At 31.3% G+C, this 13,029-nt stretch overlaps 1 protein-coding gene across 1 annotated transcript; it reads right to left on the bottom strand.

Moving 5' to 3' along the window:
• Positions 1-4,059: 4,059 nt before the first annotated feature.
• LOC107451940 (transmembrane protein 184 homolog DDB_G0276041-like) lies at positions 4,060-12,599 on the bottom strand. Its single transcript, XM_016068185.3, has 6 exons — positions 12,440-12,599; positions 9,605-9,677; positions 7,928-7,991; positions 7,515-7,706; positions 6,223-6,351; positions 4,060-4,394 (listed from the first exon to the last, which is right to left on the bottom strand). The coding sequence occupies exons 1-6, from the start codon at positions 12,510-12,512 to the stop codon at positions 4,167-4,169; spliced, it is 759 nt and encodes a 252-aa protein (XP_015923671.1). The 5' UTR covers positions 12,513-12,599; the 3' UTR covers positions 4,060-4,166.
• Between the last annotated feature and the right edge of the window lie 430 nt (positions 12,600-13,029).

The following is a 13,029-nucleotide window of genomic DNA, read 5'->3' on the forward strand; positions in this document are numbered from 1 at the left end:
CTTGCGTCTACCCTACACACCTATGCTGACTGTTGTTCATCGGTGACGTAGACTGGAATTTGAACGCCAATACTGCGACGGAACGTTCACTGAGTGGCTTCAAGTAGTTATTTCCGATGCATCACGTTTTCTGTTTCATCATACGGATGGACATTAGCGTATAGGCATGGAACGTATAAAAGTAAACGCCCTACAACAATCGCCGGAAGGGTCTAAGCTGGAGGAGAGAACATTATTGTCAGGGGAATGTTTTCGTGGTATTATCTGGGTGTACTCATTATTGGGGAAGGGGCGATATATCAACAAAAGTACGCATCAGACTTTGCGGAACCCGTCCTTTCCTATATGCAAATTTTTTTGCCTCAAAGTGATTGCATCTATCAGAAGGACAACGTATCATACTGCTCGCAGTGTATCTGCGTAATGCGAAGAACATCCGAATGAGATTACTCTTATTCCCTGTCTTCCAAACTTCTTGGGCTTAAAACCAATCGAGAATCTATTGGACCACCTCGATCGAATTGTTTAGCTATGGATTCTCAACTGCGAAACTTAGCGTAGCAAGGGACGACACTAGAATTGGCATGACACAACATCCCAGATAACACATTCAAGAACTGAATCTTTTCCGACTCGTCTCGCTACAGTCTGCTCTGCGAAAGGTCTTTGTTCTGAGTTTTAACAGAAGGTCACATTATCGTGACTAGACTATGTATTAAGTCTACGAGGCGATGTTTGAGTAAGCTTGATATTCTAGAAGGTACATAATTCTATTTGGCTGAATTCTTATTATGATACTAAGTTGAACTACCGTCATTCGGGGCTACTTTGTGTAGGATTTCTCAGTTTTTGAACTTTGACATGTAAAAAAAACTATGTTAATTCAAACTTTAGTAAAATTTATCGATATTATATTCATAACTGTACTCAGACGAGTGAATTTGATCAATATTGGCATTATTTGTATGTAATATTTACGAATAATAAGTCAAAACATACTTTGCACAAAGTAGCCCCCAATTGGGGCTACTTTGTGCAGCGATAGGAATTCAGTTTAATAATCATGTTTTTAATAAAATATTGATATAAAATTGTTAAAAAGGTTAATTGTTGACATTTTTAAAGACAAAAACATCAAGATATGTAAAGATATTAGTTTGAAAATAATTTTCAGCATTAAAATACCATTTTTTTTGAAGAATTTTTTCTTAAAAAGAATGTTTATTTCAAAACATTTGAGTTTAAACAAAAGGAAACCATATACTTTTTTTAACATTGAAATGAATGATGTTTCAAAAATAATAATTATTACATATTCATTAACATTTATAATATTGATAAATTTGAACATAACATGCTTGAATGAACACGACAGAACTTGCTCTTCAGTTTCTGTCAAAATCACCCGATGTCCTATAAAATATATTTTTATGTGTTAAATCGTTTGATTAATTCATTAGAAGAAAAAGAATAGTTTACCAGCACGTTTCACGTATTTCTTGTGAATTTTATTAGAGATAGGATTTCTGTAGATTTTGTACTTCCGAGAAGCTTCTGCAATCGACATTCCACCAGCAACTGCTTGCAAACATTGTTGCAACTTTTCTAAAGTGTAATCAAGGTAATTTCCTGTTCGAGGTATTTTTTTTATAACGTCTGACAATTTTTCTGTCGAAAAAAAAAAAAAAAACAATTGAAACTTTGCACAAAGTAGCCCCACAGTGCATTTTTTTTCATTTTCCGTTTATTTGTTATTAATTTTAAATTTTTTTTAACGCTAACGTGATATAATTGTTTATTAATGTATAAATAAAAAATTTTTGCATTTACGACAATTGTTTTATCAACGTCTTTGCATTTCACAGCTAAAGTTTCCACGCACACTTTTTGTTGTTGACATTGGATGAACATGGATTGGAGAATTGTTGACATTGGATGAACGAAACACACTCTGATATTGTTTTAAAATTCGAAAAAATGTTTGTAGTAATAGAAGAGACTTCTATCTTCAAATTCATCACATTTTTAACGTGAAATAAACATAATACTGAATAGCAGCACTTGAAAAATGCCAAATTCGAATTTGCACAAAGTAGCCCCCGCTGCACAAAGTATGACGGTAGCTTAAAACGTGCAAATTAAGTTTTTGTTTAACTCGATTACACAATAATATGACTCTTTGGTTTAGTTTAATCTTTGGTTAGTTTAGTTAACAAATTTATAAATTTGTTTGATTAACACCTTAATAAGGTTGTAAATGTTACTCCAATAAGATTATTTTGGTTTAAGGTACTGATTTTAAGCTTCATCATCGTATCGATATTTCTGAGTGTTTGCTTCTTCTTTTTCCTGATAAAACGCCGTTGCATTTATGTTTTTCAAGATTATGCAAATAATCTCAAAATATAAATTCAGGTTTACGTTAAGGTATCCGACTAGATGAAAAAATCAAACATTTTGATGACAATTTTTCTTTTTTTCTTTCTGTTGTCTATATTTGAACTTTTGTCCATTAGCTTTATAAATCATTTTAAATTTTTGTTTTCCGATCTTTAGAATCGAAGTTGTAGTAGTTTTTTCGCTTGCTGATATTAGCAATTACCTACTTTAAATGTATTTTCAGAAAAACATGAGTTTTTAAAAAATCTCTTTACGCTAACACCAATATAAAAATGTTAAATATAGACTTTTTAGTCGTTGCCGTTCATTTACGTCACACTAGAGCAGTGTTTCCCAAAGTGTGGTACGCGTACCCCCAGGGGTACGGGAACAGTTTAGCGGGGGTACGCGTTCTTATGCGAAATATCTTGCAACAAACGAAAATTTCAAAAAATTTTATTTAAAAATAAAGCTTACCATGAAAATTTACGATTACGTATTTTTCTATTGGCTATTTTTTTATACAGTTAACAGTTAATAATTAGTGGTGTCAACAGCCAGTTGTGATTTTCAACTTTTGTGCAATTTTTTATAGTAAAAAATACACTCATTTTTTCTTTAGTGGTACACAGCGTTACGAAAAATTTAGAAAGGGTACACAGAAATCATAAGTTTGGGAAACACTGCACTAGAGCTTCACAATGTTGTATTGGCGATGGTCTAGGAAACATCCCTGAGGATGATCCGAAGAGATGCCATCACAATTTTGATCCTCTGCAGAGGGGATGGCACCTCCACTTCGGTAGTCCGATGACCCTCACGCGAAGTCGAGCATTTTACGGTAGAACAGTTTAACGAGGACCAATACCGCACACCCTCGGTCCCTACGCAGACTGATCCAAGTGGTCACCCACCAGCACACTGAGCGCATTCAGCAGTGCTTCACTACGGTGATCTACTGGGAACCGTTTCTTAACGATCAGTCCACTGCGGGACTAGAATTTTTATTTATTTATTTATTCCTTTGAAACTTCATGTATGGATTTTGTTGTTGTTTTTTTGTTCATTTACGGCGCACTAGAGCTGTGCAATGGGCTATTGGCGACGGTCTGGGAAACATCCCGGAGGATGATCCGAAGACATGCCATCACAATTTTGATCCTCTGCGGAGGGGATGACACCCCCGCTTCGGTAGCTCGACGACCTGCGCGCGAAGTCGAGCACTTTACGGTAGCACAGTTTAACGAGGACCAATACCGCACATTCTCGGTCCCTACGCAGACTGATCCAAGTGGTCACCCACCCGCACACTGATCGCAGCCAGTGATGCTTGACTTCGGTGATCTGCTGGGAACCGTGTCTTAACGATCAGTCCACTGCGGGACCGGAAAGAAGGTAATTTGATATTTATGCATTGCAATTTATTGTAGAGCTGTTAGCGTTACATAAATTTGTAGTTTCTAGGCCCAAATTGGCCCTTATCTGGTTTATTTTAAATCTATCTTGTTGGGATCCCTGTTTACCAAAAATAAAATTAAAATATTAATTAAGGCTATTTTCTAAAAATGAAAAAAAAAAATGTACAGAACCCAGTTGGTTACGTTAGAGTTTTTTAAGTGTTCATTTATGAAATTTAAAAAAATAAAAGTAGTTTTTATCGTTCGGTAGAATCATACAAACTTAGATTTGGAAAATACTTTATTGTTCCAAATAAATTTAACAGAATAGTATTAACAAAAATGTTCTTAATTAAACAGATTAGTTAAGTCATGTTCTGGAATTCGTAGCTATGGCAATGATAAATAATATCTTCCATTGTTACTACGGTTTCTGTTGGTTTCTCCAATTCTATTAAGTCTTGCGTTAAAGTTGTTCACTAATATTTTCAGAGCACGCATATCCTGACCAATTAAATTTGCTGGTGGTGCTTCTTCTTTTCCATCTACTTGTCGTTGATCATTTGCAATCAATGTATTTTTGAAATCTAGGAGCATTCGCATCATATCATCTATAAGCTGAAAAAAAGAATAAGAAAGCTAAGCAAGAGATAAAGCTGGGGGAAATGTTTTTTTTTCTTCCTTTCTATTGCATGAGATTCATTTAAGCAAATCTCAGATTCCTTCGAATCGCTGATTTTAAATCTTCAATTGGTTTCTTTCTACAAGTAGGAGCATTTTTTTAAAACTACACTCTTAAGTCCATTTTTTGTCGAAATGTACAAGTTTTAAAAAAATTTTACTTCTTAAAGGAGATAGCATAAATGTTGCGACAAACTTCTAGGGGAGTTAAAGCACATCATCAGGATTTAAAATACATTTAAACACATGACTGGAAATATCGGCATACGCTGCTAAAGGCGCTTTCCTATAATAAACTGTTTCTGAACAGCTCCCCTAGACGCGTATGACGACATTTCTAGGCATGGAATGCCATACAATTCAAACCTTGATGATGCGCCGTAACTTCCATAGAAGTATGTTGCAACATTTAAGTTAAATACCTAAAGCAACTGATTTTTTTAGTCTATTTTTGTCGAAATACACAACTTAAAAAACAATATACATAAAGGGTGGTTGCGTAAATGTTTCGACAAATTTCAAGATCCATTATCACAATTAAAATTGAATCGGAACCCAAGCCTGGAAATGACATGATACTCGACTAGGGGAGTTTCTCTATTACAGTGTTTCCCAAAGTGTGGTACGCGTACCCCCAGGGGTACGGGAACAGTTTAGCGGGGGTACGTGTATTTATGCGAAATATCTTGCAACAAACGAAAATTTCACAAAATTTCATTTAAAAACAAAGTTAGCCATGAAAGTTTACGATTACGTATTTTTCTATTGGCTATTTTTTTCAGAGTTAACAGTTAATAGTTAGGGGTATCAACAGCCAATTGCGATTTTTTACTTTTGGGCAATTTTTTACAGTAAAAAATACACTCATTTTGTATTAGTGCACAGAGCGTTACGAAAAATTTAGAAAGGGTACATGAAAGACATATGTTTGGGAATCACTGCTCTATTATGACCTGTTTAGAAGCACACGAAGAAACAGTTACTAATAGGAAAGTATCCCTAGAGGCGCATGATGACATATCCGGGCACCAGTTTCTGTATAATTTTTATCCTGATGATGTGCTGTAACCTGATGTCCTCTACATAGTTTTTCAACATTTGTGCGACTCTTTGTTATTTATAATGTTTTTAATTTGTTGGTTTCAAAAAAAAAATATCGATTGAAAATGTTCGTTAGAAGAAAAAAAATTACAACACTTAGCTGCAAATTTAGTTTTATATTGTTTTAGCTTTCTAATGAGAGCTTTATTTAAAAAAAAAACAAGGGGCATTTTCCCGTCCCTTAAATCGGTAATCTTGGTCTCTTAAATTAATTATCTATTTGTCACAAATGCAATTCTTCCTGAATCATTAGGGTAAACTGGGATGCGCCAATAACCTGTTACGATAACCAGTTTTCAAAAATAAATCGTATTGTTTAATTCATCTATCAGAATTTCAATTTGAAGTAATGGCTCTGCAACCGATTTAGCAGTTTGGTTTGGTTTTTTGCTTTTTTTCGTCTGTCAATACATCATATTTTTTTTTTTTGTTCTCATCTTTATTAAAAATTGTCGGCTACCGACAATAGGAATTGAATAGTTGTAGTTACGTTAGTTATAGTTGTATTGAATAGGAATTGAACAGTTATAGTTACGCTACAAATTAATGTGACGTAAATGTGCCGTTCATCTTATTATTTGAGGTTTAATTCTTAGTTTCTCTGGTTAATATTTGTTTTCAGAAAAGATGTTGTAAAATTGCTGAAAGTAGAGAGTTTACTCACTTGCATTTGCGAATTTCCATCTCTTTCATTTCTCGGTTCCCTTCGTGACTCTTGACGTTTTTGCTCTTGACTATTCCCCGAAATATTATTTCTCAAAACTCCGAGAAAACCCATTACATAATCTGCAAGCTGGAAGAATAAGGCAGTTAATTAGTTTGATTCAATAATCTGGACTTCACTTGTTTTAATACCAATTAGCTGAATTTTTATTCTCTGTAAGCAGTGAAAAAAAAGTAAATTATCAATAAATCAGTACATATACCAATACAATTAATAAAGCTAAAATAATTACAATCACTATTTATTTATTAATTTATTATATATATTTATTTATTCCTTTGANTAACCTTTTTCAACATAATACATAAAATAGCTACTATAAAGCATTTAAACCTATTATATATATATATATATTTCATATTTCAATTGCATGGCAGTACACATAATAGTCAAAATTTACCACAACTGAGCAATTTTGATCTGTACTGAACTGAAGTAGTTTTGATAGGTGCCAAATAAATCAATTTGGAAGATTTTACCTATTTTAGTATGGCTACTGCCTTTCAAAACTATATAATATACAACTTATATACAACTTAACTTAAAACATGCGTATCTACTCATAACGAAAGTTTTATTAATGCAAATTGTGTGCTTATAATAGATATATAATTTTCTAAAATAATATTTATTAAAAATAATATTTATTAAAAATAAGCCGTAGACTTTTTAACACAAAAATGTTGTATTTTATTTCAGTTTTCATGTTATCAAATCTTTAAACTATTAGTTATAAATTAGTAATAACATGATGTAATTTGAATTTGATTATAATAATAAATAAATAAAACTTTCACTCCCTTATTTTTCACTCTCTCAAATAGACAAAATCAGAAAAAAGTTAGAAAAAAGAATACCAGTCCGATATCTATCTACCTATATAATTATTGTTATTGGGAGTCTCAAAATTATTGCACAATTTCGAGCCTAAAAATTGAATTTTGGTATAATGCTTTAAAATTTTATGCATTACATATTTCGAATGTCGTTTCGGATGATTCAGATCTTCTATGAAACCGTTAGAATATACATCGATATCATCAAATTAGGATATAGTATATTAATATTATAGGTTTGGTATTAAACAGTTTCTAAATACCAAACAGTTAACAGTTTGGTATTAATTTTATCCTTTCGGTTCAATCCTTATTTTTCCTGCATCATATTTATCTTGAAAAATTTATTCAAAAATAGGGCACAATTTGTTTTGGGTGAGAATTTTATTCACTCACTTGAATTGGCGAGTTTTCATCGCTAACTTTATTGAGCCGTGTTCGCATGACGTTAACTAAATCTGTAATTATCGATTTTGGTTCTACTTCTTCTCTTAATTCCTCTCCTAGTTCTGGACGCCTTTGCTCGTAATTTTTCAAATTCTTTCTATTTCTTAATTTTGCGAGAAATCCCATAATATCTTCTGCCATCTGAAATAAAAAGACATTTTAAGTAATCGATTACTAAATGCTTTACTAATTCAGCAATCTAGGTTCAAGCATGATCTTTGAAATTATTATATCAACAGTATTACCACATAAAACATTTCAAAATATTTGCGGCTGAAATAAAAATAATTTATATAGTACAGAAGTGTTTCCATATTTTCGTCCAACCTTTGTATATGGTAAAAAGAGGTAAATATATTTACCTTCAACGTTTTCTTGTGCAGACTATGTGGATTAATATTGACTGGGCCACCCATTTGTAATCCTCTGTGAAAATAAAAAGTATTTCAAAAAAATGTCTCTAGTTTATTTTAGTATAGTAAAATAAAGATCTAAACAAACAATAAAATAAAGCATTTATGTATGCGTGTTTTTGTCTGTCTACCAGATTGCAGATATGAACTGTTAGAAATTTTTCAGAAAAAATGACTAAATAACAATTTATTTAATTGTTATGTTACCATAATAAACAAACAGTCAAATAACCGTAACTAAAACAGCAATCAAACTGTTGTAAGACCGTTTATTAACTGTTTTCACCTAATACGGTTGAACAACCAGAATTTAATCGTACCAACTAAGCCCACCTAATGAAGCTACTTAGTTCGTTGCAGCTGCATATTGTAGCTGAGTGCGTTAATCTGTCAGACTCATGACTGATAGAACTGGGGTTCGAGTCCCAGTTTTGACACCACAATATTTTCCCCGTTACTTTCAACACATGAAGTATTTCCTGTCTCCTGCTCTCTATTCAACTCCCATTACGTAATAAAAAGCTTAGCTCTTAAGTCTAGTTGAATTAAACGGTTTTGAAACCATGGTAGCTGTAAATGGTTAAAAACATATTCATGTGTTTATAACCATACTAGTTGCAAGCGGTTTTAAAACCGTAAAGGTTATAAATGCTCTTTACCGCAAACTTTACGGTTTATTGGAAATGCAGATTGCTGTTCGTTATTTTACCATAATTTTAGGGCGGAAATTCCAACAGTGCACCGTGATCACTGGAGATAGGCTTGGGCTCGCTTTTGGAGGTCGGGACCCACTCTAACGCGAGATACACAGAATTATTTAGGGCTCACGTGTTAGCCCGAAAAAAAATTACAAAAGAAAATCAAAATATTTATCTAAATAAAAGTCATTTGAAAATTAGTGCAAGCCTCACAAAGCAAAAGTACCGAACAAAAAATGCCAGGTAGCAGAAACTTTTATAACTTTTAAATTTTACATTTCTTATACTTTATAACGAAATCAAACGTTTGTTTAGAAGTTGTGAAAAAGTTTAAAAGAATTTTATAATGAATCCGAACTCACCAGAACCTGAAACATTTTTTTTAGCAAGCGAGACCGAGCCCGTCGCATCTCTAGTAGGTACCAAAAATATGACATTTATTCAGTTTTTTTTTAATTTTTGCACTTTGAAGCATATCCCGTTCAAAGGAAGCGTCTTAAAACATCTTTGACGTCATAAAGTTGACAGTTTTTGCTTCAAAATGAACCATCTTATTTTCTCTTAGGATGAACTTTTTTATTTTTAAACAAACAAATTGGTGAAACATACTTTTTCGTCCCCCTTTTTTTACCACGAAATTTTTAAATTGTGACAGCCGTGAATTTATAATAATTATAATTTCATGAACCACTGTAAAAAATATCGAAAATTTGTGAAAGATTTACTTTAAAGCACTTTTTGTTACAGTTGATTAAAATTTATTCTTACGCTTTATATATTTTTTGAAAAAATAGTTTCAGTTTTTTTTTTTTTAAAAATTACCTATAATGTTACACGAGTCCCCGGACAGTGTACATTTGATTATGTCATAGATAAGAGAAACCTGTTTAATGGAAATAAAAATTTATTTTTAAAAGTTGTCACTTACGTCAAACTACTTCCGTCCATTGCATCGCCATCGACAATTGAATCTGTATCGGAACTCACAGCATGGCAACTAACTAAAATAAATATAAGAATTAGTGAGACACTAAAAAATTTAAGCAATACGCGCTTGGAAAATCTAGACAGACGGTCTGCATCCAGATAATAATTACAACTTAACACTCATTTGCCGTAATTTAAAACTAAGAGAAACAGTAATTCATAGTTGAAATTTTTTAATTTACTAAATCAATTATTGATAAACTAGTGGGCTACGCCCCCTGCTCGCTAAAGCTCGCCAACCCCCGAAAATTGCTACGCCATCTTATAAGGTTTGCTTCGCAAACCAAGCTCGCTTCGCTCGCTACTAACTTGAGTACATTGCAAATGCACAATATTCTAAGAATTCAAAACAATCATTCAAATCCATATAACAATTTTTTTTTTTTTAAATTACATCTTTTTAGTAAATACTAAGTCATTAAAATAAATTTGAATTCAAATGAATGACATGTAAATCGTTAAACCTATTAGAAATGTGCTATAGTATAAAATCTTAAGATGAAATTTCTAAAACTCTTTAAAAAGGTTGAAATTTTGGAGTGAAAAAAAGCGCTTTCGACAAAATACTAAAATAGAGATCTATCGACAAAGACTACTCACTTCTGCCTAGCTTAAGAGTATGAGATTGCCGTAGCTGATAGGGTGAATTTCGGAATGTTCTCTCTGGTTATTTCAGTTTCCGTTTTTAAGAGCGCTATATGTTGAGCCAACTCAGCTATATTTGGCATGTGACATTTTTAGCGGCAATCATTGGTCGATTTTTCAGCGTTGCCATTCGGGGAGTTGTAATGAGGCTTTTTTTTGTCGCCGTGTAAGAGAAATATATATATAGATCTTTAAATAAGACCAAAAAAAAATTCGCAACTTTTTTTTACTGGTTTTTATATTTCAGTACAAAAGCACATAAGGTAAAAGTTTAATTCAAATGATAATTATCTAAGAGATTTTTAAAAATTTTTAAACTGTTTTTTTAGGATTAAAAAAAATGCCAGAATGAATTTTTATTTGTAATTACAGCATTTATTTGTAATTGCGTTAGAAAAAAAATATATGAAAGAGACTTCGGTGTCCCATCTGCTACAAAGGGTTAAATTCTAGAAATACAAATGTGAACTGGTTATCTAAAATGGCCTATATAACTACATTGGAGAATTCTTTATCTTAAATTGTGATAAATGATATATTTATTTAAGTAAGCCAAAATAACTTTCTAACCTTACAACCAAAAATATTTGCTTTAAGGCAATAAATTTACCTTAACCATTGACGCTCTATTTTTATTAAGCATATTTTTTATACTTTTTCCTTATTTTGTATTATTTAGGTCAAAATAAATGAAAAATATTATATTTAGCACTTTATTAATTTATGGTTATGAAATACAGTATGAAACACTGGTGTCTTTTTCTAAGTTAATGGTGAAATCTTCTAATCGTGGCTCACTTTCAAAAATTAATTTTTAAATTAGCACTTGTTTGCGGTTATTTAGATCTCAGAAACAGTTATTCTACATTGAAACTTCTTTAATTTTCAATTTCTATCAATAATACATTTTGAATATAAATTAAATAAAAAAATTTCTATTAGTACTTTTTTGCATTTTAAATCTTAGTAAAGTAGTATAATTCTTTAATCTAACAGATAATAATTCCAAAATCAAGCATATTTTTTAAATAAAAATTTTATTGTTTTTTATAATTAAGAAATAGCAAAATATATTTTGGCTTGTAATTTGAAATCATAATTTTGTCAGAAAAAAAGATATGAAGGAGCCACCGGTCTGCAATTTGCGCCAAAGAGTTAAAATCAAAATTAAATATAAAAGCCAAAATTATGCAATTTATGAAATAAGAGCAGATTTATACGGTTATTAGCGTGGAATCATTTTAAAATAAAATACCATATGCTAATATCTGATATAAAAAAAGTCACATTAAGTTCATTTATCCTTTTTTGTTTTTAAACAGTTTTTTACTTACAGGCAAAGAGAATAGAGCTTATTATCAACCAAAATAAAACTAAAATTTTGAAAATTAATCTTTAATTAAATGATATATTCATAAAAAATAATAAACTAGTGGAGGTAAGCAGTTTTACGTATCTTGAAAGCATATTTAACCACAAAGGAGGAACTGATTACGATATTCTAAATCGATAAAACAAAGCCCGAAGCAGTTATGCTATTCTCAATAAATTCTAGAAAAACAAAACCGTAACAAATTCAACAAAAATTTGAATTTTCTATACGAATGTTAAATCTGTCCTACTATGTGCATCTGAGACATAGCACTGCAATAGAAATAACATGAATAAAACTACAAGTAATTATTAACAACTGTCTAAGAAGAATTTTGCTTATCAAGTGGTTCTGTAGTGCAGAAATCCTTAGAAAAGTAAAACAGAAACCGATTAATCTGGAAATTGAAAAACGAAAATGGTCATGTTCTACGTAAGACAGAAAAATTTAAAATAAAACAAGTTTTTTTGATCTAAACCCTCCGGGCATAATAAAAAGAGGAAGACCTAAGCATACTTGGTACAGGACGATTGTAAATGAATTGAAAACAATAGGAAAGACTTGGAGAGAAACAAAATATCTGGCCACAAATAAATTGAGATGGAAAGCTATGATAGAAGCCCTATGCTCAAATTCGGAGTGAAATGGAATATGTACGAAACGTAGAGAAGCAATCTTTGTGATTGCTACCTACCAGAATATTAAAGCACCCCACAAAAACATAACATATCGAAACAAAGCAATTTTTGTTTTACTTACAGTTTATCTGGAATACTGCTAGCACGAGAAAAAAATTTAGGAAAGCTGAAATTCTCAAGTTAAACGTATTCATTTTATGAAATGTTATTAATTGAGAATGAGAGGAATTCAACAATCTTGTTGATGAGAGTACTGAGATGCTCTGAGTAAAATCTAAAGATGTCTTTTATAATAAAGTGAAAATTTTAAAAACGAGCGGAAGTTTAGATGATAAATGTGTAAAGAAATGCCATTGTCACAAAATTAACTATTTGTATTATGTTTAATATTATCTGTCAATTTTTTTATCCTTTTACGTCAATCAAAATTTATAATTAATGTTAAGGAAATCTTTAATTGAATTAAACTTTAAATCGCAATCAAACCGTAAACGATTGTATCATCAAAAATTAAATTTCTCGCAAATTATGAATGATGTTATGTGCAAACACAATAAATTGCCTTATTTGTAAAAACAGCTTTCATAGCATTGTTCGAAACAATTCACCATCAATCTTCTAAAATGTGAAAAACAATGTAATGAAACATTTTAAATATACATAAAAAAGGAAAAAAAAAAAACACGGAAAATTCAGAATGAAGCATAATGG

This window comes from Parasteatoda tepidariorum, chromosome 8 (assembly GCF_043381705.1).
Source record: "Parasteatoda tepidariorum isolate YZ-2023 chromosome 8, CAS_Ptep_4.0, whole genome shotgun sequence".
Lineage (NCBI taxonomy): Eukaryota > Metazoa > Arthropoda > Arachnida > Araneae > Theridiidae > Parasteatoda > Parasteatoda tepidariorum.